We start from the raw sequence: 21,046 nt of genomic DNA, 5'->3' as shown, positions 1-21,046 counted from the left end.
CAAAGATATTCACTTAACTATCATACAAGACAAGTAAATCGTCATATTTAACAATCTGGAACCAGTGAACATTTGGCACTTTTGCTTGAAAAATGTTTTAACGATTAATTTTCTTTCAATTGACTTAATAGTTTCAATTCTAAAGCTCAGTGATTACCACACCGTTGCCAAGCTACCAATCATTAAAAACCTCCATCCACAAGCTGTTTGATAGGCCTTTTTCACAGCAGACATTTTGGCTTCTAGTGAGAAAAGTACAGGTGTTACTAATAACATTAACGACAGCTCCTTTTGTATTCAAGTGTCCCATTAAGCCATGACGTGCTTTTCCTAATGACATGTCAAAATGTCTTCTGTAAAAAAAGGTCTATTATGGCTGTTTCCTTAGAGGTGCACAGGTTGGATCAATTCGATGACAGCGACCTTAGAACATTTCATTCAGTTATCGCTGGGAACATTTTGTACCCAACTGAAAAGCACCTGACGTTAAATGGAGAGCTTGTGGTTAATCATCACATCTGGAAACTTGCAGCGTCTTAAACTGATGAGTTGTTCTCAAGGTAACATTAGATCTGGATTAAATTTGATACGTAGGGATTGCAAATGCTATTTTAGACACTTTGTGGGATTATGTGAAATGCAAATGACATTTAGCAGAGATAACCCAGAGGAATTTACAGTATAAAGCTTGTTTTTTTCTGTATTTTTTTGTTTTTTAACGTCCTCCATTGAAAAACCCAAGCTCATGATGATTTCTGCATTTTCATTATACAAGATTTTTTCCATCCTGAAAGAAGAGGTTGCAGGGTTGAAAGACTCACTGGAATGATCTTTAACATGTTTTATCTCTTAATACAAAACGCTATTTTACAAAATATTACTGTACAGTAAAACTACTGTAAATGTTGCCACGTTAAATATGACTGAGGCGGGGACAGTCCGGTTCACAGCTCTTCGTCATGTCCTCCTCCCCTCCACCATCATCTCTGTTGCTATCCGCAGTCCAATAAAGCAGAAATACTGTTAAAAAACTAACAATAAGGCGGCACGAAGAGGGTTCAGGTCAGAGTTTCTGCAGGAAGCGGAGCACCAGGTCTCGCAGTGTGGTACGCAGTGGCTCGTTGTTGTCACAGACGATGTGTGTCCCATCCTCCTCCAGTTGAATCAGTGTGTCCTCCGCCTGCAGGTGCAAAATGTGTCCATCTGCTGTCTCCTCCACTTTGACCTCTGTAATACCATGCTGCAGGGGGGACGAGACAAATGCACAGTCAGATTTTTATAGATATAGCAATGAACACAAAAAGACGATAGGCCTGTGTGAATTTAATATTTTTGCACGCAAAATCAGATGTAGGCATGTTATTTCCTACAAAAAAAAAAAAAGTATGTAAAAAAATCCCTAAGCCTTGGTAATTTCACAAAACTGATTTTATTATATTACTGGGGCATGCTCATGCAGTTAATTCAATCTAAGATGTTTTTGTTTTATTTTATTATTTAAATCTGCTGTGGTAAAATGCCTGGCCTCTGCTAAAAAAACAAACAAAAAAAAACCTACTAATCCCAACCACGTTATGCATGAGGAGATTGTAATGTCAGATGGGATGAGATTTAAAGCTACAGTCATCTCCTTTGGGAATACTAAAGAGGGGGCAATGACAAGGGGCTAACTACAAAAATGTTTTTTAACTGCTGGCTGTTATAAAAACAATATTGAGGTCCCCACAGATGTCTGCAGATTTCACACCTTTTGCAGTGTGGCCAGGAAAGCTTCCAGGGGCACAGCTCCACTCAGCAAGGGTTTGGGGGCCAGCACTACTGGTGGCTCCTCTATTACCCGCTTCCTCTTCTTGCTGGGGGGCACTGGAGGGGGTTTGGGCACTGACTAGCAACACAGGAGAGGGAAAACATCAATTTTTGACCAAGTTAAGCAATGGTGTACACATTTACACATTCATATTTGTGCTACAAATTCAGACAGACATACACTTACCTGTAGTGTGTGTTTGTTGTCCTTGGAGTGCAGCACTGCAGATACAGTTGCCAGGGAGATGCCAGGTTTAATCTCAGAGGGCACCAGGGAGTTGGCCAGCTAGGAATAGAAGAATCAGACTTTTAGACCTTAGACTTGGAGAAAATTGGCCACCTGTTCTCTGACAGGAGTTGGAATATTTCCATAATAAATTTCTCTCTTTAACTCTGACAGCTCTGACAGTCATGGTCTCCTACCAACACATGAGAGAATTTAAAATATGCACTCACCATCTGTTTCCAAAGGTAGTGATTTTATCTTTTATTCAACATTGTCAACTCAGTCTATTAGATCCCGTTTAACCGGACAAGTTGAAGAAGAATATATTCATACCCACGAGTTCAAGTTGCGTGAGTTACTGCTCTGATGCGACTCACCTCAGGCAGTATGTAGACACGTTCATAGCGGCGTCTGAAGGGCAGGTTGAGTACAGAGCAGCGTCTGTAGGGCATAGGAGGGGGCTGCAGCTCCAGCATCAGATCAGAGCGGTGGGACTGGGTCATTGGAGGCTGGGTGTACTGCTCTGGACACACCACATGGAGAGGCTGCAGGAGGTAAAGACAGGAGACAGTGATTAACTCTTTATGGCTGAAACAGTCCTTGGATGTGGATTAACTAAAGTAGCTTTTACACACATTTGCTGTACCATGTTCTAGACTAAGCCCGCTTTTATTGAAGATAGACAGGACTAAAGGGAGGGTTTAAATTAAAGCTGCATGGGGAGCTTAACTTCTCATAACTGTTGCTGGTCAATGGCACTGGAAGAAAAAAGGGACCGAATAACTACTTGAGGAAATAGGCAATGAAATATGATAAAAGTATTTAAAACAGGGGTTTTTTGGGCCAGTCTTCTGAGTGCCGTAAATAATAATGTGGTTTCCTTGACTCATTTTAATAATTAATTTAACCTAATTTTAACCATAAATGATATTTGATCAGATGATGTTGCTTGTGATTACTTGGTTTTATTGGACTCAGTTTTCACTGATACAACATAAAATAAAAACATGTCTATCAGGTGTTAATTATCCAATCAGACTGCATTGTTCGGAGTTGGCTGAGCCATAAGACCTGTGGCTAACCAAAACTACAGTCGCATGACTCTTTTGGAGATGGAATTGAAAGTCTGCATCACATCAGGAAAGAGATGGGGGACTCTTTTAGCCTTTTTGGGGGGCATATGGAGGTTATTGCTCCGACATTAGCTTAGCTGCAGTTTTGCACGAGTGGTAAATTAAACTCTATTGCTGCTTCCTCAGAAGACAATCAGATGCTGTGTATTGAAGAACAAGAATAAGAGTCTACAGCTATACTAGCAGCTCTGTGAGGTTGTACTTAGTGGTATTTTGAGCATAATGCTAACATAAGTATGCTAATAACAATGACAATGTTAACATGCTGATGTTTAGCAGGTATTTACCATGTTCACCATGCTAAAATGGTATTTGGCACTAAACGAAAAGTACAGCTGAGGCTGATGGGAATATCATTAGTCTTGCATGGTATTTAGTCATAAACTAAATTATTGGACCTGAAGATGACGCTAGAGGGAAAAAAAACAAACACTTTGGGATCACCAAGGTCAGTAGGATTCATCCTCTGGGGACCATGAATATTTGTACAAAATTTCATGACAATGCATCCAACATTTGTTGAGATATTTCAGTCAGGACCGAAGTGGTAGACTGACAGACCAAACTTGCTATCCATAGAGCCAAGCTACTAGCATGGCTAAAAAAAATACATAAAATAATAAACAATCACATGAGTGCCACTAGATATATCTGAGCTTAAATCTAAACCTGTTGCACACATCGTTTAAGAGGTTTAAAGTCAGTGCAGGACAACTCTGTTTAAGCGAAGTTTGCAGCTGAAGTTAACTGGATAGTTAGTAAAGGTTAACATCTTTCCTTGTGTATAATATTATTATTATTATTATTATTATTATTATTGAGACAAATATAAGTATTACATTCCATTTTAAAAAGGTCTATCTTCTGCCTCAGTTCATTTTTAAAGTCAAAGTGAGGATTACTGATTATCTGACAAACTGAATGGGGCCTATTCATAGAAACCATTTATTAACTAAAGTCCCACAAGTCCACTACAGGCAAAGAGGACATTTGGTTGACTAAACGATGAGTTTGGACAAGATTACATCATACAAGAATTATAGGGCCAACTGAATCACTTACAATTAAACAGTCAATTTGCCTCTGCTGCATTTCAGGACTGTTGTGTATTCCCTCCTGCTCTGCCCTGAATGCTGATCTAACATTGTTCTGTTATCTTGTTTGTGCCTTGCCCTTTAGCTTGTAAATCTATTTCCATTCTCCGGTTTCACCCACAGGACAGCTACTGACTCTGTGATTATTTGCTTGTTGCACACTTGTGTTGCGTGTAAACAAAACAATTAAAAACCCATGAGGCAGCCATTTCTGAGCTAGACAAATTTATATTTTCCCAGTCATTATCTCACACTATTTGCCAATTCTCAAACCCATCTTAAGATTCCCTCTACAAACTCTGATATAAAATCATTTTATGTAGGTGCAATCCATGTACCGCTTACTTATGCTTATTTCTATAATTGGTTGAGAAAAGGTGCTAACAGTACATTTACCATATTTATGAATAAGATGATAACATGACAAATAAGCGCACCTGGACTTCCTTGAGCAGCTTTGATACTTGGTGGAAGTTGAGCCGTGTGTCAATGGGACAGTAAACACACTTCATAGCCAGTGGCTGGTACGGAGCCAAAGCATCCAGGTAAGAAAAGTCTGGCTCTGGTGGTAAGAAAGAAAAGTCACAGAGGCTTTAAGAAGCTTAGCTTTTGCTTTATAATTACAGGATGACATCTTTTCACCCATGTCTAGTGTATGATAGAGGAGTGCTTGTAATACAGTTGTCGTTACCAGTAAAGATGATGGTGTTGAGGCTGGATTTGCCCCACAGCTCCATGAAATGAACCACGTCCCCGAAGCGCAGAGAGGGGTGACCGGTGAACACCACACACGGCTGACGGAACTCACTGCTGAAGTCTCCGTGAATACTGGGGTAGTGCTTCAGCTTGTTGGTTTGGATCAGCTGAAACAACAACGCAGGAGTTGTAAGAGAGAAGTCTACATGATCTTTTCCTGTATGTTCACTCACCAGCTCAAGATTAAAAACTCTAGAGGCTGGTCTAGAAGCAGAAGCAGAACACAAAGTAAGCTTCTTTACCACTACTTTGAATGTGACCATGGCCATTTGTGCTGTGAACATGTACACAATGATTTACTGAGGATGGCTTTCTTGCACAAAGTAGAAGGCATGAAAACTCCTCTATTTTTAATATATATCAAATCACTTCCCACTACCAAACAGTGCCCAACAAAGTGTTGTTCTTTGTACATTGTTGAATGACTTTTCTGATTACGGTGCCCTGTTTCCCGTAGTATCTGAATGATTTGAAGAGTTTTCCTAATGTAAAATACTGTCTCCATGCAAAGGCTGATTAACATAACATGTAAATGAGAATATACTTTCCACATGTACTTGTTTACCAAGTACTTGTTGCAATGGATTTTTGACATTGTTATGCTGGACACTGAACTTAATATATTTAGGGAATACTGATGTTGAAAGAGAATTTTGCATCTCTGTATGTAGTGTTTACAGTGAACATTGGCATGTTGTACTGATGTTAGATAACTGCATATAGTTTGAGAAACCCTCTCCAAGCTTTTTACTGGCTTTTCTTCTTTTTTTTATTTATTTATTTCTTTTTTTTACAGGGTCATTTCAGTGTTTATTTGCTAGCAGAAAATCAGGATTTCCAACTATCCACTATCTCTGAAATGCAGCATTGTTGTTCTTCGCTAGTAGGAGAAAGAGCTGCAGGACTCACCTCTGCATGAGGGAATGGAGGCTCTGGAAGATACACCTTTGTCTGCTTGTTGTGGCAAAGCCTACAATGACAAAAAAAGCAAAACAAAACAACAAAATCATAAATGTAGTCATCCTCTTCCACGGAGGCCACCATGTTGCACCACCGTTTCTACAGTTGCCCAGAACGGACAAACCAAACACTGGCTTTAGATACAGCCTTTTGCATTTTCGCGGCCACCGTAGTTTCACCTACACACTTGGAAGGGGAGGGTGAGGTGAGCAGTATTCAAATGGTTGCAAACTGCAATTTGACCACTAGATGCCACTAAATATTAAACACCTCTCCTTTAAACTAACATTAAAATCAAGTGAAAATGCAGCAGTTCACATAAATGACAAAATGATACTTTTGTTTGCAGCAATGCACTATTTTGGCAGAAAATTATAATCAGACTGCACTACTGCAGTCACCAATAGTAAATGTTTGACTTCAACACTAACACTGGATGTTACATCTGCACTGTTTTGAATGTATAATGAATCACAGGCAAAGATTAAGCTCTCTTGAGCAACACTGTGTAAACTGAAGCTAACAAAATGTATGGACTCACATATTGGATGGATGGATTTGGATGGATTTTTATCATTACATGTTCGTGTTTATTCCCTAAATGCTTCTGAAATCCCAGTACTCTGTCAAACAGCGATATAAGAAAACAAGAAGTCACTGAAATTGGATTTTACCTTAATCCATCCGCATATTTGTATCATTTTCTTTTCTTTCATTGCCGCTTTCCTTCTACGTACCATACGTACCATACAGAATCAGAAATACTTTATACTTTATACAATGACAGATTTCTGAAATAAGGAAATTTGGATGAACAGCTCCTCACCATTCAGCAAAGATCTGAGAGAACTCTAGCGAGCTGTTGGCGACGGGTGAGATGAAGTAGAAGGGCGTGGTCCCCAGGTTGGCGCTCTCGATGAACTGGTACAGACACTCCAGCAGGTCATATATCACCCCTGAGGAGTAGCACGGCACTAGCACGTTGCCTCCTGCTCGAATCGTCATGGCTACAGGCACAGATGAATAATAATTACTAACATTATAACACTCCAGAGACAATATGATTTCTCAATCACTTAACCAAAGCCTAAGGGAATGGTCATGGCATGGACAATTTAATAAGAAGGATTTACTTACATATGCTTTATATACAGTATGTATTTATTTATTTGTTTATATAACATGAGTACATTTGAACCTACCAAGGTTGCTGCAGAATTCTCCCAGCATGCCATCTGGATTGGCAGTGGGCATCTGGGTGAGGCCTGTCAGAATCAGAACATCACTGTTCTTAAGGGAGCTTTGGTCCATCGGCTGGGAGAAGAGAAGAAGAGACATTTTACCATTTAATTAAATGCATTTTACATACATGCACCTAAAGTCCAGTGAAACAGCATCACATTCTTGATCATTGCAGGTTTTTCTCGGGCCCAATGTCTAATTTCATCTAGCCTTAGGCCTGTTGACCTACCTGTGGATGTGTGGTAAGGAGGGATGAACCAGACACATAGGAAACTTTCTCATGATGAGACTGGATGATCCAGTTGGAGCTACCCAATGAGTAACCAGAGCTTAAGGGGGAGACCTGTACAGCTCCGAACAACTCCTGGAGACAGAAAGAAGTCACTATGAGAACACAAAAATATAGAAAATCTGAAAGGAGGACAGATACAGCTATTTTAGTAGTATGTACAAGCACAAAAATTAATACTGCATTCACAGCGTGAGGAAGGTCTTGCATGACAAAAACAAACACTCTTTCTAATGTGCAAATAAAATGAAAACCACGCTCTTTTCCCTTTGATTTTTAAGTTTGACCTTTGAGTGTTACTTAGAAAAGACGAATGTATACTAAGTATTACATTTACATTTAACTGAGGCTCTTTTAACCAGACATGCATTTTCTATGTAAAGACACAGCATATGCAAAAGTACGTGCATATAAATGTGCTATACATATTGTAACATTTTTACACAATAACATGACATAATCCTTCAAAACTATTTGATACATAATCCACTTTTTTTTACCACCATTGTATGTAGATAGTAGTACATTCAGTCCGACCTGATGGGCTGACATTTGTCTCATTGTCAGTATTAGTGTATTCCTGTGCAAGCAGTGTAGGAGAAAAGAGGTTCTTACCACTTTCTGTGAATAACCCACAAGCTGCACTTTGCTGAGGGCAGAGTTGATCTCCTGCATGCTATAGCATCGCTTCCACGTCCACACATCTACTGCATCCTTCAGGGGCCCAGGGAGCATCCTAATGTAATCAAATGATTTATTTATTCACATCATATTGTATTATGTAAAATGCATGAAAGTAAAATGAAACTGCATCATAAAAAAATGTGCAAATTAAAACCAAAGCAAGACAAGAGAAACAGAAAGAGAGAAACTGAGGCAAATTACAGGTAATAAGCAAGTATGAGATTGTGTTTCATGTAAAATTTTAGATTTTAAAATAGAAAAATATTTTTTCCAATGGGAAATTTCATATTTTGAAATACGTATTTTTGTACATTCTAAGTTTTTCCCTACAGTTAATCTACCTTTGTATTTCCTTATTTTTCCAGCAGGTGGCAGACTGGGCTTTGGGAACTCTCTCCATGAAGTTCACCAGTTCTTCCATCAAGAGTCTGAGGAAAATAACAGCAAGAATAAGCATTTCTTAAATAACTGAAACGACAAGCAGTGTATTTTGGCTCACAATACAACATCAGCCAGAGTTATACATATTATTCTTCAAACTCAAAAACACAATTTTTTAATTTAAAACATCGTTGTTTTAGACCTCTGGTTATCTCTTGATATGACCATAATAAAGATTAGGAAAAACTAATAAAATGACATGCGTATTTTCCTTCCAAATTAATATAAAAACAATATGATGGAGTTTTTATCTCTTGTACCTCCTTACCTGCCAATCTGCAGGGTGGGTTCTGTGGCATACACTGTCCCAGTGAAGCCTGTGTGTTCTGTGATGTAGGGCAGGGCCATCATACAGTGGTAGTTGGAGATCAGGATGACATCAATTGTAGATAGATCAAGCAGTTCTCTCTGTGGCCAATACAAAATGGGAAAGATAATACATATTTGGTCTAAATAAACTATTATTCTAAGTAAAGCATTTATTATAACTTACATTTGAATTATTTATTGTGGAAGTAATAATAGGTCATGCAGTCAAAATGAAATTGACTAATAAACTGAAAAAATCTCTGTCAGGCTGCTCTCTTGGTTCCCTGTCCTAGAAATGCGAGCATTATAATTTCCTACAGCAAAATCATTAATTTGAAGCAGTTAACTGATTAGCAAGACAAAAGAAATGCACTATAGCTAAATATACTGTATGTGTGGTGGCTGGGTTTACTACCTCAGGGAGACAGAACTCTGGCTGTGAGTCCACAAACACTCTTCCTGCACACTCCTTCAGCTCCTGGAAAGATGGAAAGAAATAGTTGTTTACTTTTGTAGCCCCTTGTCACAATCAAATCTTAATACATTTACAATTTACAGACATAGAAAGAAACAAACAACTTTAGGTGATCTCACATAGCAACAATGTAACACAATTTCAAGTTCAGATCCAGATTAAGTGCTCAGTGACTTAAATGCAACAAAAACAGCTTCTCATACCTTCTCCAAGTTTACTGTTCCATCCTTAGAGACCCAACCGGGTAGCTTGGAGAGTCTGGGGCTGAAAAAGAACAAAAAACAGAAACATGAGTCAGTGCAATGGCAAGTCTACCACCCATACATGAATAAATAAATAAATAAATAAAGGCACTACAGCTGATGCCAGTGACTCACCTGTGCACAAGAGGAAGGGGCAGGAAGTTGAGGACAGAGGTGGTGTCCAGCCCACAGTCCAGCATGATAGTGGTGGATTTGAACTTGAGGACATTGCAAGGCAATGTAGGATGACCAGACAGACAATACTGAAAGACATGGAAGGGAAAGTCATCAGAGACACACGTGGGAATAAAAAAAACTATAACTGTGCCAAAAACGCAATACATGACAGATACAGCAGAAGCAGAATAAACAGGACAACACATTTAGTACAGGTAGAGTCTGTAGATCTTTGTACAAACGCGCGCACACACAGCTGTAACGTTAGTCTCATTGTAACCAAATGACTCAGTATGTTTCGTTCACTAGGGACTGCACACATTAAATAATTTGCACAGCCTAGCTGTTACCTGCCAAGTTAACGATAGCCCCAGTGGATGAGGCAGAACCAAACAGGGCTATTAGCTGCTAAGCTAACATAGTAGCTATAACTAAAGATACCCTGAACGCATTATTATAGTCAATTGAGGTCGACTTGGCTATTTTAATTATGCGAACAGCCTGTTTACTCACCAATTTCATTTTTAACACTGGCAACGATTGATAAATTAGTTTTAGGTAGTCGGCTTCGCTAACACTGCATCTTTCTAGCGTTTTTCGGAACTCTGCTCGTTTTGTTTCTTTGACTTTTGCCCTCTACTGCCACCTACAGAGGTGGAGTCTTCTTCTTCTTCTTCTTCTTCTTCTTCTTCTTCTTCTTCTTCTTCTTCTTCTTCTTCTTCTTCTTCTTCTTCTTCTTCTTCTTCGCGGTTGGCATCCATAAGTGTGCATTGCCGCCAACTGCTGGATTAGAACAGCTTCACAGTGATCCCATGACAGTCCAATCTATAACTCAGACCCAATTGTCTGAGTTGGTGTAACTCCTTCCCTCAATGTAACATCTAGATCTTCTCCAGATATGTCCACAACATTCAAGAATCGTCTTGCAGTGTTCAGCACCATCTTACCATCCTTTCTGACTTCCCCTTAATTTCAGCAGCACAATTCATAACCATGGCAATGAATGCCAGAAATCGTTTCTTGTCCATGCAGATGCTCTGATCATCTCCATTCCCTTTCTGATCTTATTCACTGTTACTTCCCTAATTCTTTTTGGGCACTGTGCTGATCCCGTATGGCGATTTCCCTCGCAATACAGAGGTGGAGTGTTTCTTAAGTCACAGTTAAATAGCTTATACAGGCAGGCCAAATGCGCCGAACACTGAGCAAAACAGCTCGCCTTTGTTTGTTTGTAACTGCCCTTAAAAGAGCACTGTGCCTCACAAAATATTAATTAAAACATCAATAATTGTCAACAAATGCACGTGCCCATAGACTGCAGGGCTGTCAATCATATTCGCTTGATGATTCACCCAGTTTTACAAAGGACTTTGGAGGACAGACGTAGATGTGCTCACATATGCCTATAGTGTAATTATGATGATATGTTTGGCGACCAACCCTTAACCTATTTGGTAGGTTATTAGAGCTTGTGTTAACTTTAAGTTGGGGGAATTTTTTAGGCAGCAAGACGCGTGGCGTCTGTTACAGGACGGAGAAGCAACCTAACACTTTCCATTCACGACTCTGGTTTAGTCTCCTCCCATGCTAGCAGTGGCTAGCTAACTCCAACAATAACGACCTGTCAAACCACTCCCAAGTGGCTCAGACCGGTACATGTAGCTCGAGAAATTGACATTAGTTACGTAGTAATGTTGCGAAACTGATGTAGTAACATTGGTACCCAACTACCTCTGTATCTCCGGTAGGCATTGCTTTTTTTGTTAAATGGTTATATTAGTGTGTTATGGCTAACAGCTAACGTTAACCAGAAGATACCGAGGTTAGCTGGCTTTTGAAACTAACGTTACTCAGGTCGATGTTTTCTCATGGAAGGTTTGTACAGTTATTAGTCAAGAGGATTTACGAGCAGACAGGTAAGGGGTTGAAACGTCACATTTTTTGTTGACAGCTATAACGTTAGCTAAGTTAGTTGAAAACCGCTGTAAGGTTATGTATGGTTGTTACATTAAGAAGTGAACTTCGGCACGCACTCAAGTACACCTGTTGAAGTTAGTTACATATTGTAATAATGAACACAGCTTAGTCTTTGTCTTCCCGTCCTTATAAGTGAAAGTGTTGCGTTGTTCTCGCTTACTCAAACATGGAGTTACACTCAAGGCAGCAATAAACTAGTTCAATTCTCATTCATTAACAAAGGTAGAAAATTACTAGTAATGTTAAGGAAAAAAGACCATTCAGCATTATGATACTGTCGAATAAAAGTGTTCAAATTGGAGCTGTATTCATAATATGCTGACACTTAAAATCAACTGCCTGAAATTAGTGTCATCAGTTTAGCTGAACTTATCTGAGTGTTGTCATGTCCTGTTTTTTTTTTTTTTTTTTTTTGTCATGCCATCTCTATCATGACTGTCCTCCTTGTTAGGTCATAGGCATTGCTTCCTGTCAAGTTGACTGAGCATTTTATCAAATACGTGTCTCTTTATTTGACAGACCAGAGGAGGTACACGTTTGGTTTCTTCGCCATGGGGAACACCTGCAGTAATCATCTTGGGATCCCTCCCGCCAAGGGCCCCAATGCTGTGGGATGCACTGACTTCATGATGGACCACACTGCACAGGTAAAAGCAGAACCAGATATATAACCACAGAGGACATGTTGACATTGTATGTGTAAATGTGTTACTTATTATTTAGATAGGCAAAGAAGTTTTTGCTGTATGCTTTGCCCAAAAGAAAATAAATAAAATGACAAATAAGAAAAAGAAAGGATAAATTGAATATAATTACTTGGAGATCATGGCCTGTAAATCTGGGCAAACTTATTGGATGCACTGAGCAATGTTATGTCATGTAATACTTACATCTTTGTTTAGTCATTGTGAAGAACAGCATCAGAAAGTCTGCAGCAGTAAGAAGTTGATAATAGATTCCATTACAACACTGAGTTTCAGCATGAGAAAGAGACAATATCTGCTAGAAAAAAAACATGTGATAACACGTTTTGTGAACAAGATATTTGGGACTTACTGCTAATCACATGATGACAGACAGTAGTGTGTGTGTGCTTAATTGCGGGAATGTCTATGTCCGTCTTGTTTACAGGGCAGCTTCTTCCGGCTTTTCTATCCTTGTCAAGAAACTGAAAAAGCAGATAAACCAGACTGGGTACCGAGCAGGGAGTATTTTTACGGTCTGGCAGACTTCATGAAAATCAACAGGGCCCTCAGTGAAAAGATTTTCAACTACCTCTTTGGTAATTTAACTTAAATTAGAAATATGCAGAACATTTCAAATGTGTTTTATACAAGTATATGCTGTTTCAGCTAGTCTTTCTAGGACCATACTAGTGTTTTTTGCATGCTTTTGTTCATTTATGACAAATGTAATATACTTTATATTGTTTAATTAAATAAATTAACAATTAAATTGTTTCCAGGTATACCATAGTGTTTTAGATTCCTGAATGTTTTTCACTCCTTCCAAGCGTAACGTTTTGGGTTGGGGGTTTTTTTGTCAGTGTTGTTATTGTTGCACAGTAATCCAGAGAAGCCATTTTAAATCAATCTGCACTTTCAACTGCATTACCAAGCAAGAATAACTTTGACAAAGCAGAAATGATGTCTTCTGTAATTATATAATTAAATATAAAATAATAATGACCTAACTCTGGTAAGTTTCAATTCTTCTGTTAATGTTCACAATGTAGCTATGTATGGGAATCCGCAGTTGCGTAAAAGGTGGTAAAAACCTACAACACGACAGCATGCTTTGGGTCATCAGTAATATAATTTCTTTAAAAAACACTGGTATTGTTCTTTAAAACGCTTCTATAATCATTTGTTTATTTCAGGGTCCTTTAAGATCCCAGCATATTTGGATGCTCCATTTAAATCAAATGGAAAATGTCCTGTAGTTATCTTCTCCCATGGCCTTGGAGCCTTTAGGTAATCACTTTTAACACTGCTACAGTATTTACTCATTATGAACCGGAGGTTCTGCTCAGCTACTATGAATGGTGTAACTGACATCTACTTGGTGTTTCCTAGGACTTTGTATTCAGCTGTATGTGCAGAATTGGCTTCTCATGGCTTCATTGTGGCGTCTGTGGAACACAGGTATTTATATATATATATATATATATTTATCTTTATTAAATGCACTTTTAGCTGAGATGTAATCCTCTTGTTGATGGCAGGATTTATTTCATTTAAAAACAGAGGAATGTTGTAAGCTATCATGTATAGAATCTTTAGGTATCTGAACTATATTCAAACTGTAGGCTGACAATATGTACAGTGAAAGTGTGAAACGAAGGCCGCGTGTCAGTTGGAGGAAATTCTAGTTGAACGTTAGCCAAGCAAACAATAACCGAGGGCCGCCTCTTCTGCAAGCGGCTGTCTGTTTATCTGTGGAGTAGGACTGGAAAGGGTGTGCAGACAATAGTATGAACCAGGTCATCACATTTCTTTTCAGTATAGAGACAAGGGGACCATATGGAGATGAACATAATGGCCACAGTTAGTCTGTCACTCATGTGGATTGAAGTGGTATTCCACTGAATATTAGCAGCTGGTTAAAGGCTAAAGCCACAGAAAAAGCATGTGCTAGTGTTGTGACCTAGTTCATAGCTGTGACATGAGACAGACTTTTTTTTTTTTTCACATGGCTGCATTGGTGGTCAGAGGTCAGTCCAGCCGCTCAGCCAGTGGTGCTTTTGTCACACTGCCAAATGAGTTTGCTTAGTCTCTGACCAAGAACAAACCAAAACAGTCATAAACAACTTTCAAGCCCGGGTTGGCAACTAAACTGCACAGTATGTTTATGTTGTATGGGTATGTGTGAGAGATGTTGCAATAGCAATAATCAATCAATCATTCATTTATTAGATTGATCTTCAACCTAGAAACTGCCCTTGGTCTCTTATTCAACAGGATGTACTGTAAGCTCGTGCTAACACTCAATATTCCTTCGTAACATAATAAAGGAAGTTCATCTTATATTTTCATTTTAACTTTGGACTCAATTTTGTTTAAGGGGAAACTTCCAAGTTATCTAAGCTATCCAAATAATAATTTTTAAAAAGCCAGCCCGACCTATGTCAAATAAAACAAATCCAAATAATATTATTTTTGCCTTGATACTCAGCCTTTGACTCATTATAATTTTGCAGCATTGTGTGTTTTCATTTCTATGCAGAGACGAGTCAGCCTCAGCTACGTATTATTTTCGTGAGAAGACAGAGTCCGAGAAGGCACATGAGAAAGTGCCTAAAACATCTGCCTCAGCCCAAGACAACTTGGTAAAACAGTGGATGTACTACAGAACTCTGCAGCACAGAGAGAGCGAATTCCCCCTCAGAAATAAACAGGTAACAAGTATTTGTGTACTGTACTTTGGAAGGTAAATCCTTGTTTCCCAACATAGTGACAGCGGCAACAGTCCTTGTATTAAAGGTAGAGGTGAAGACATTATTCCTCTTTTATACAGTGTGGGTTTAGCATTGACAGCAGTTGGATTGCACAACATCTGACCTTTTAGACCAGTATGCTGCGTGACTCAGATGTTGTTCAAATCAAACCGCATCCTTGTTTGTTCAGTATATTCTCTGATATTTTATCTGATATGTCTCATGTCTCACATTTGAACCATTTATCTTGACATTTCATCTATATTGTCTTTTTTTTTTAAAAATACCGCACTTTATTATGTTGAGTTTGTATTTCAAAGGCATGTGTTTATGTGAAGTTGTGGCAATATTTAGTGTGTGTTTTTTTCTTTTCTCCTAACTTGTGTGAATCGTTCATGTCATTTCCAGGTGAAACAGAGAGCAGATGAATGCATTCTGGCTCTGGATAAACTCACTGAAATCAACTCAGGGACAGCAGTGGAAAATGTTCTGCAAACACAGTTTGACTGGACGACGTTGGAGGTAACCTCGGTTCAAAACTTTGAATTTTGAAATGAAAATCAGCAAGCAAGGTAGCAGCAACAAAACAATGAAAATATAGAAGTTATATTTAGAATAAAACAGGAAGTATGTCCCTATAGTTCCGTGTTCTTAACTACAGTAGATAAGTCTCCAGGAAATTCACAGGTAAAAAGAAACAAACAAAACAAAGGGGGCGTAACAACTTCTAACTAATCAGTGTAATCTAATCTTTTCAGGTGTATAACACCACCAACTTTAGCTAAAATGAAAAAAATGTTCCAGCAATTAGTTTCCATTGTAGTAACCAAATATCAATAAGGTAAAGACTGTACAACTTAAATAGTAAGGGTCGAAATATTTGTAGGTACCTTTTTTTTTTTTTTTTTTTTTTTTTTTTTTTTTTTTTTAGCTGAAATGAAGTAATTTTTTAGGTAGTTTGGGTACATACTAACATCTGTGGCTCTATTTTCACATATGTACTTAGAAAGTATTACTTCCAGAGTAGATTAAAGTTACGCTGTTATCCCCGGTTTGTGGACCTTTGTTGCATCTCTCCACTGTCTGTAATAAAGCCATAAAAGTGTCTTTAAAGTTCCACTGTTACTGGACAAGCATAACTATTCCATTTAAGCTTGTTTTTCAACTTCTGTCTTGTTAATGCGACCTCTGAGAAAGCTTTGATGAATACAACATGGTCACCACTTCGGACAGTATCACTGAAATGGAGAGGGGTTTGTTGACATGGCATATTTATAGTAAAATGCTTCAGGTCAGGACGTCACATTGGTCCTTTCACAGTGACCTTATGTAACTAAATCAACAGTTCAAAAATCTTCAATGGGTAGTTGTAGCTTTACTTTTGTTGCTATTCAAGTGACATTTAGGTCAAATAATACTAGTCCTACGTGAGTAAGATATTGTAGTGCTTCCTTCAGTCAGTTGAGCGTAAACCTTTCATTGTTCTTATCACCTATCCATTTCCTCTTGTCTCCTGGCTAACAGAACTCCATGGATCTGTGTAGGATAGCAGTGTTGGGGCATTCCTTTGGGGGAGCAACAGTGATTGAAGCTCTGTGCAAAGAGGTTAAATTCAAGTATGTGGATTTACAATGCACATCCAGGTCTCTTCCATCATCATGTCTCCTTGTTTTGGAGAAGCAGTGAATACATGTGATACAACCTAGGAAATATGGGATTATGGTTTTGTTTTTGTTTTTTTGTTTATAAATTTACAGGACCTGCAATCTGTCAATTAGCAAGGAAGACAAAACTTAAGTTGAATGTTAAAAAAAAACAAACAAAAAAAAACAGTGGGTACGGAAAGTATTCAGACCCCTTTAAATTTTCCCACTCTTTGTTTCATTGCAGCCATTTTCTAAAATAAAAAAAGTTAATTTTATTTCTCAATGTACACTCAGCACTCCATCTTGACAAAAAAAAAAAAGTAGAAATTTATTAAAAAAGAAAAACTGAAATATTACATGGTCATAAGTTTTCAGACCCTTTGCTCAGTGTTGAGTAGAAGCACCCTTTTGAGCTAGTACAGCCATGAGTCTTCTTGGGAATGATGCAACGAGTTTTTCACACCTGGATTTGGGGATCCTCTGCCATTCTTCCTTGCAGACCCTTTCCAGTTCCGTCAGGTTGGATGGTGAACAGCCATTTTCAGGTCTCTCCACAGATGCTCAATTGGGTTTAGGTCAGGGCTCTGGCTGGGCCAGTCAAGAATGGTCACAGAGTTCTTCCGAAGCCACTCCTTTGTCATTTTAGCTGTGTGCTTAGGGTCACTGTCTTGTTGGAAGGTGAACCTTCGGCCCAATCTGAGGTCCTGAGCACTCTGGAAGAGGTTTTCTTCCAGGATATCTCTTTACTTGGCCGCATTCATCTTTCCTTCAATTGCAACCAGTCGTCCCGTCCCTGCAGCTGAAAAACACCCCCATAGCATGATGCTGCCACCACCGTGTTTCACTGTTGGGACTGTATTGGACAGGTGATGAGCAGTGCCTGGTTTTCTCCACACATACCGCTTAGAATTAACGCCAAAAAGTTCAATCTCGGTCTCATCAGACCAGAGGATCTTATTTCTCATAGTCTGGGAGTCTTTCATGCGTTTTTTTCTATGCGGGCTTTCATATGTCTTGCACTGAGGAGAGGCTTCCGTCGGGCCCCTCTGCCATAAAGCCCCGACTGGTGGAGGGCTGCAGTGATAGTTGACTTCCTGGAACTTTCTCCCATCTCCCTACTGCATCTCTGGAGCTCAGCCACAGGGATCTTTGGGTTCTTCTTTACCTCTCTCACCAAGGCTCTTCTCCCACGATTGCTCAGTTTGGCTGGACGGCCAGGTCTAGGAAGAGTTCTGGTCGTCCCAAACTTCTTCCATTTAAGGATTATGGAGGCCTCTGTGCTCTTAGGAACCTCGAGTGCTGCAGAAATGCTTTTGTAACCTTGGCCAGGTCCGTGCCTTGCCACAATTCTGTCTCTGAGCTCCTTGGACAGTTCCTTCCACCTCATGATTCTCATTTGCTCTGACATGCACTGTGAGCTGTACGGTCTTATATATAGACAGGTGTGTGCCTTCCCTAATCCAGTCCAATCAGTTTAATTAAACACAGCTGGACTCCAATGAAGGAGTAGAACCATCTCAAGGAGGATCAGAAGAAATGGACAGCATGTGAGTTAAATATGAGTGTCACAGCAAAGGGTCTGAATACTTACGACCATGTGATATTTCAGTTTTTCTTTTTTAATAAATTTGCATACATTTCTGGGTTTTTTTTCTGTCAAGATGGAGTGCTGAGTGTACATTAATGAGAAATAAAATTAACTTTTTGGATTTTAGCAAATGGCTGCAATGAAACAAAGAGTGAAAAATTTAAAGGGGTCTGAATACTTTCCGTACCCACTGTACATGTATCTAGGCCTGTCACTACTTTGGTTGGACGATATATTGTCCCAGAAATAATTGCGATAAATCATATCATTGCCACTGATATAATGATTAGCAAAATAATACAAGTACACCCTTTTAATTAACTTAAAAATCTTAAGAATATTCAGACATTGGAATTGGAATGGGAATTTAAATTTAAAACCTCCTAAAAAAAAAAAAACATAAATAAACAAACTTTTTTAGTCAGCATAGCCTTAGATATGGTTTGGTAATTCTTTTTTGGTCAGATTCTTTTACTGATTCTTTGATTTCAGTCATAATTTGTATAGTCATAAGTTAATATTTGTATAGTCATAAGTTTTAGAATGTTGTATGGTATTTTGTGTTTAAACTACATTTAATATGAGAACAAAATGGGTTTTGTAGAAGGTGTTGAAATAACAGCATTTTGGCATCCGTACGAAATCTCATATCATATGACACTAATATCACAAAATCTCAGCCAATACCCAATCTTAGTTCTAGATATTGAAGTAATGAGTATCGTCTCTTGTGTTTGGCCATAACTTTCCCTGGAAACTCTCGTCATTCAGGTGTGGCGTAGCGCTGGACGCCTGGATGTTCCCTTTAGATGACGAGTTATTTCCTCGGGTGAAGCAGCCGATCTTCTTCATCAACTCAGAGAAGTTCCAGTGGGCGGGGAACATCAGCCGCATGAAGGAGCTGGACTCAGCAGTCATACAGAGGAAAATGATCACCATCAGGTATAATGGACAGAACTGAAGTTGGGTTCAAATTTAGTCTGGTTGATTCTGTAAAATCTGTTGTTTCCGCTGACTTCGCCGTGATGTTTTCCTTCAGAGGTACAGTCCACCAGAGTTTCCCAGACTTCACCTTCCTGACGGGCCACTGGATCGGTAAACTGATGAAGCTACAGGGAGAGATCGACCCAGAGCTCGCCATAGACCTCTGCAACAAAGCAACACTAGCCTTTCTGCAACGCCATCTTGGTAAGAACAGTTAAGCACCCACAATCCCTGCCAGTACCTCACATGAAGTCTGTATCATTTGTTAATGCAGAAATACACATTTTCAGTTCTGTGCTTTGCTGCAATTCTGAATTATGCTATAAATCATCTTGGATTTTTCAGGTCTAGAGAAGAACTTTAATCAGTGGGACCCTCTGATTGATGGGCAGGATGAAAACCTCATTCAGGGAACTAATATTACTCTGCTACAGTCTGCCATCTGAACTGCAGATAATACCTGGGACTGTCTGGCCGTCAGCTGAATGATTTCACCTCGTGCATAGCAGTCAGTGGAACGGTCCCAAATGGACTAAGGATAACATTTGAGTAGTAATGGATAGGAAATGTAATCTCTACCTCACCAGCAGGAAAGATTTTTTTCTTGACAGAAAACACTCAGTGTTGTTTCATGGGTACTGAATGTTGCGTACGAGTAGCTTACACTTCTTTTCACTGTAAGTGAAATTTTCTCTATTACCAGCAATTTCTTAGAGAAATTCTTTTTAATCATTTTCATCTGAGTGTATAGAAAGCCAACTAAGATAATGTTATTTCACACAAATACTGTATGTCTCCATATGACTTTCCAGCAGACAAGCTACATTATGATTGCAGTGAGATTATGTGATGAGGCCTGTAATGAGAATCGTATCCAAAGGGCTAGGGATGGGTACTGTTAAGACTTAAGACTTAAGACTCATATAATTTTAGATGACATATTTACCTAGCCAAGATAGCAAACTAGATGTTTGCATCCTGATTCAACAGACAGCTACATAAACAAATCAGCATCATTAAAAGGATACAAACACTAAAAGGTTGCATTAAGATACCATGTGCCATAACTCACAGTACTGTTCATCCTGGGTCAATGACATGTAACATCCTTCTACTTTTATACACTTACCGTCTAAAATATCTGCCATTTGTACACAACAGAAAACCAATAAATATCGTTTGTACATACATTTTGTGCCATTTTACTTAAGTGGCTTGATCTTCCAGGTACTCCATTTTTAAAGCTTTTAATGCTATTAGCTTAGAATCAGGTTCTAAGGCTAGAACTGAACTGCTTTTCAATAATATGCTTGTATAAACTCCAGAAGTCCACTACCAACAACTACTTGTCATCCTTCTGAAAAACTTGAGTCCGTTTACTTTTGATACTTATTCAGGAAACACTGATGACAATTTAAATGTCCGACTCTTACGAGGTGCTTGTATGAAATTGAAAATGTCTGAGAATCCTGTTTATACATCTTTTGAAAAGTCTTTGATTAATTCAAAAATAATACAAGTGAATACAGTGAATTAACTTTTTTAACAACCAATACCATATATTACCAAAGTCACTCTGAT

The 21,046-nt window shown here is 38.8% G+C and overlaps 2 protein-coding genes across 5 annotated transcripts; one reads left to right on the top strand and one right to left on the bottom strand.

The window, feature by feature from the left end:
* Positions 1–826: 826 nt before the first annotated feature.
* Positions 827–10,523, bottom strand: ints9 (integrator complex subunit 9). Its single transcript, XM_044170423.1, has 17 exons — positions 10,348–10,523; positions 9,793–9,920; positions 9,619–9,679; positions 9,356–9,418; positions 8,900–9,039; positions 8,532–8,618; positions 8,122–8,242; positions 7,447–7,581; positions 7,178–7,289; positions 6,802–6,982; positions 5,925–5,985; positions 4,951–5,122; positions 4,697–4,821; positions 2,410–2,577; positions 1,994–2,092; positions 1,748–1,885; positions 827–1,240 (listed from the first exon to the last, which is right to left on the bottom strand). Exons 1-17 carry the CDS (start codon positions 10,354–10,356, stop codon positions 1,064–1,066), a joined length of 1,977 nt encoding a protein of 658 aa, XP_044026358.1. The 5' UTR covers positions 10,357–10,523; the 3' UTR covers positions 827–1,063.
* A 741-nt stretch (positions 10,524–11,264) lies between these two features.
* pla2g7 (phospholipase A2, group VII (platelet-activating factor acetylhydrolase, plasma)) lies at positions 11,265–20,655 on the top strand. Of its 4 annotated transcripts, none has more exons than XM_044170424.1 (12): positions 11,425–11,578; positions 11,689–11,750; positions 12,331–12,458; positions 12,943–13,093; positions 13,691–13,784; positions 13,887–13,955; positions 15,037–15,208; positions 15,656–15,769; positions 16,772–16,863; positions 19,253–19,423; positions 19,521–19,669; positions 19,811–20,655. In XM_044170424.1, the coding sequence occupies exons 2-12, from the start codon at positions 11,693–11,695 to the stop codon at positions 19,909–19,911; spliced, it is 1,299 nt and encodes a 432-aa protein (XP_044026359.1). In that variant the 5' UTR covers positions 11,425–11,578; positions 11,689–11,692; the 3' UTR covers positions 19,912–20,655. The 4 variants fall into 4 exon arrangements, with proteins under 4 accessions (XP_044026362.1, XP_044026360.1, XP_044026359.1 ...); XM_044170426.1 differs by having other exon boundaries at positions 11,426–11,578; positions 11,710–11,750; XM_044170427.1 differs by lacking the exons at positions 11,425–11,578; positions 11,689–11,750 and adding an exon at positions 11,265–11,288.
* The last annotated feature ends 391 nt before the right edge of the window (positions 20,656–21,046 follow it).

This window comes from Siniperca chuatsi, linkage group LG16 (genome assembly GCF_020085105.1).
Source record: "Siniperca chuatsi isolate FFG_IHB_CAS linkage group LG16, ASM2008510v1, whole genome shotgun sequence".
Lineage (NCBI taxonomy): Eukaryota > Metazoa > Chordata > Actinopteri > Centrarchiformes > Sinipercidae > Siniperca > Siniperca chuatsi.
The sequence above is the reverse complement of the archived record's forward strand: the minus strand, read 5'-3'. Positions and strand labels throughout refer to the sequence as shown.

What these genes read in the sequence shown, in the direction of transcription:
- ints9 (XM_044170423.1), bottom strand. An exon ending in CAGAGTTCTGTCTCCCTGAG is followed by an intron (nt 9,040 to 9,355) that starts GTAGTAAACCCA and finishes TATTGGCCACAG; the next exon opens with AGAGAACTGCTTGATCTATC. An exon ending in TCTCAGATCTTTGCTGAATG is followed by an intron (nt 5,986 to 6,801) that starts GTGAGGAGCTGT and finishes TTGTCATTGTAG; the next exon opens with GCTTTGCCACAACAAGCAGA.
- pla2g7 (XM_044170424.1), top strand. Translation starts at nt 11,693, where the DNA reads ATGTTTTCTCATGGAAGGTTTGTACAGTTATTAGTCAAGAGGATTTAC. An exon ending in TGATGGACCACACTGCACAG is followed by an intron (nt 12,459 to 12,942) that starts GTAAAAGCAGAA and finishes TCTTGTTTACAG; the next exon opens with GGCAGCTTCTTCCGGCTTTT. An exon ending in CTTTCTGCAACGCCATCTTG is followed by an intron (nt 19,670 to 19,810) that starts GTAAGAACAGTT and finishes TGGATTTTTCAG; the next exon opens with GTCTAGAGAAGAACTTTAAT.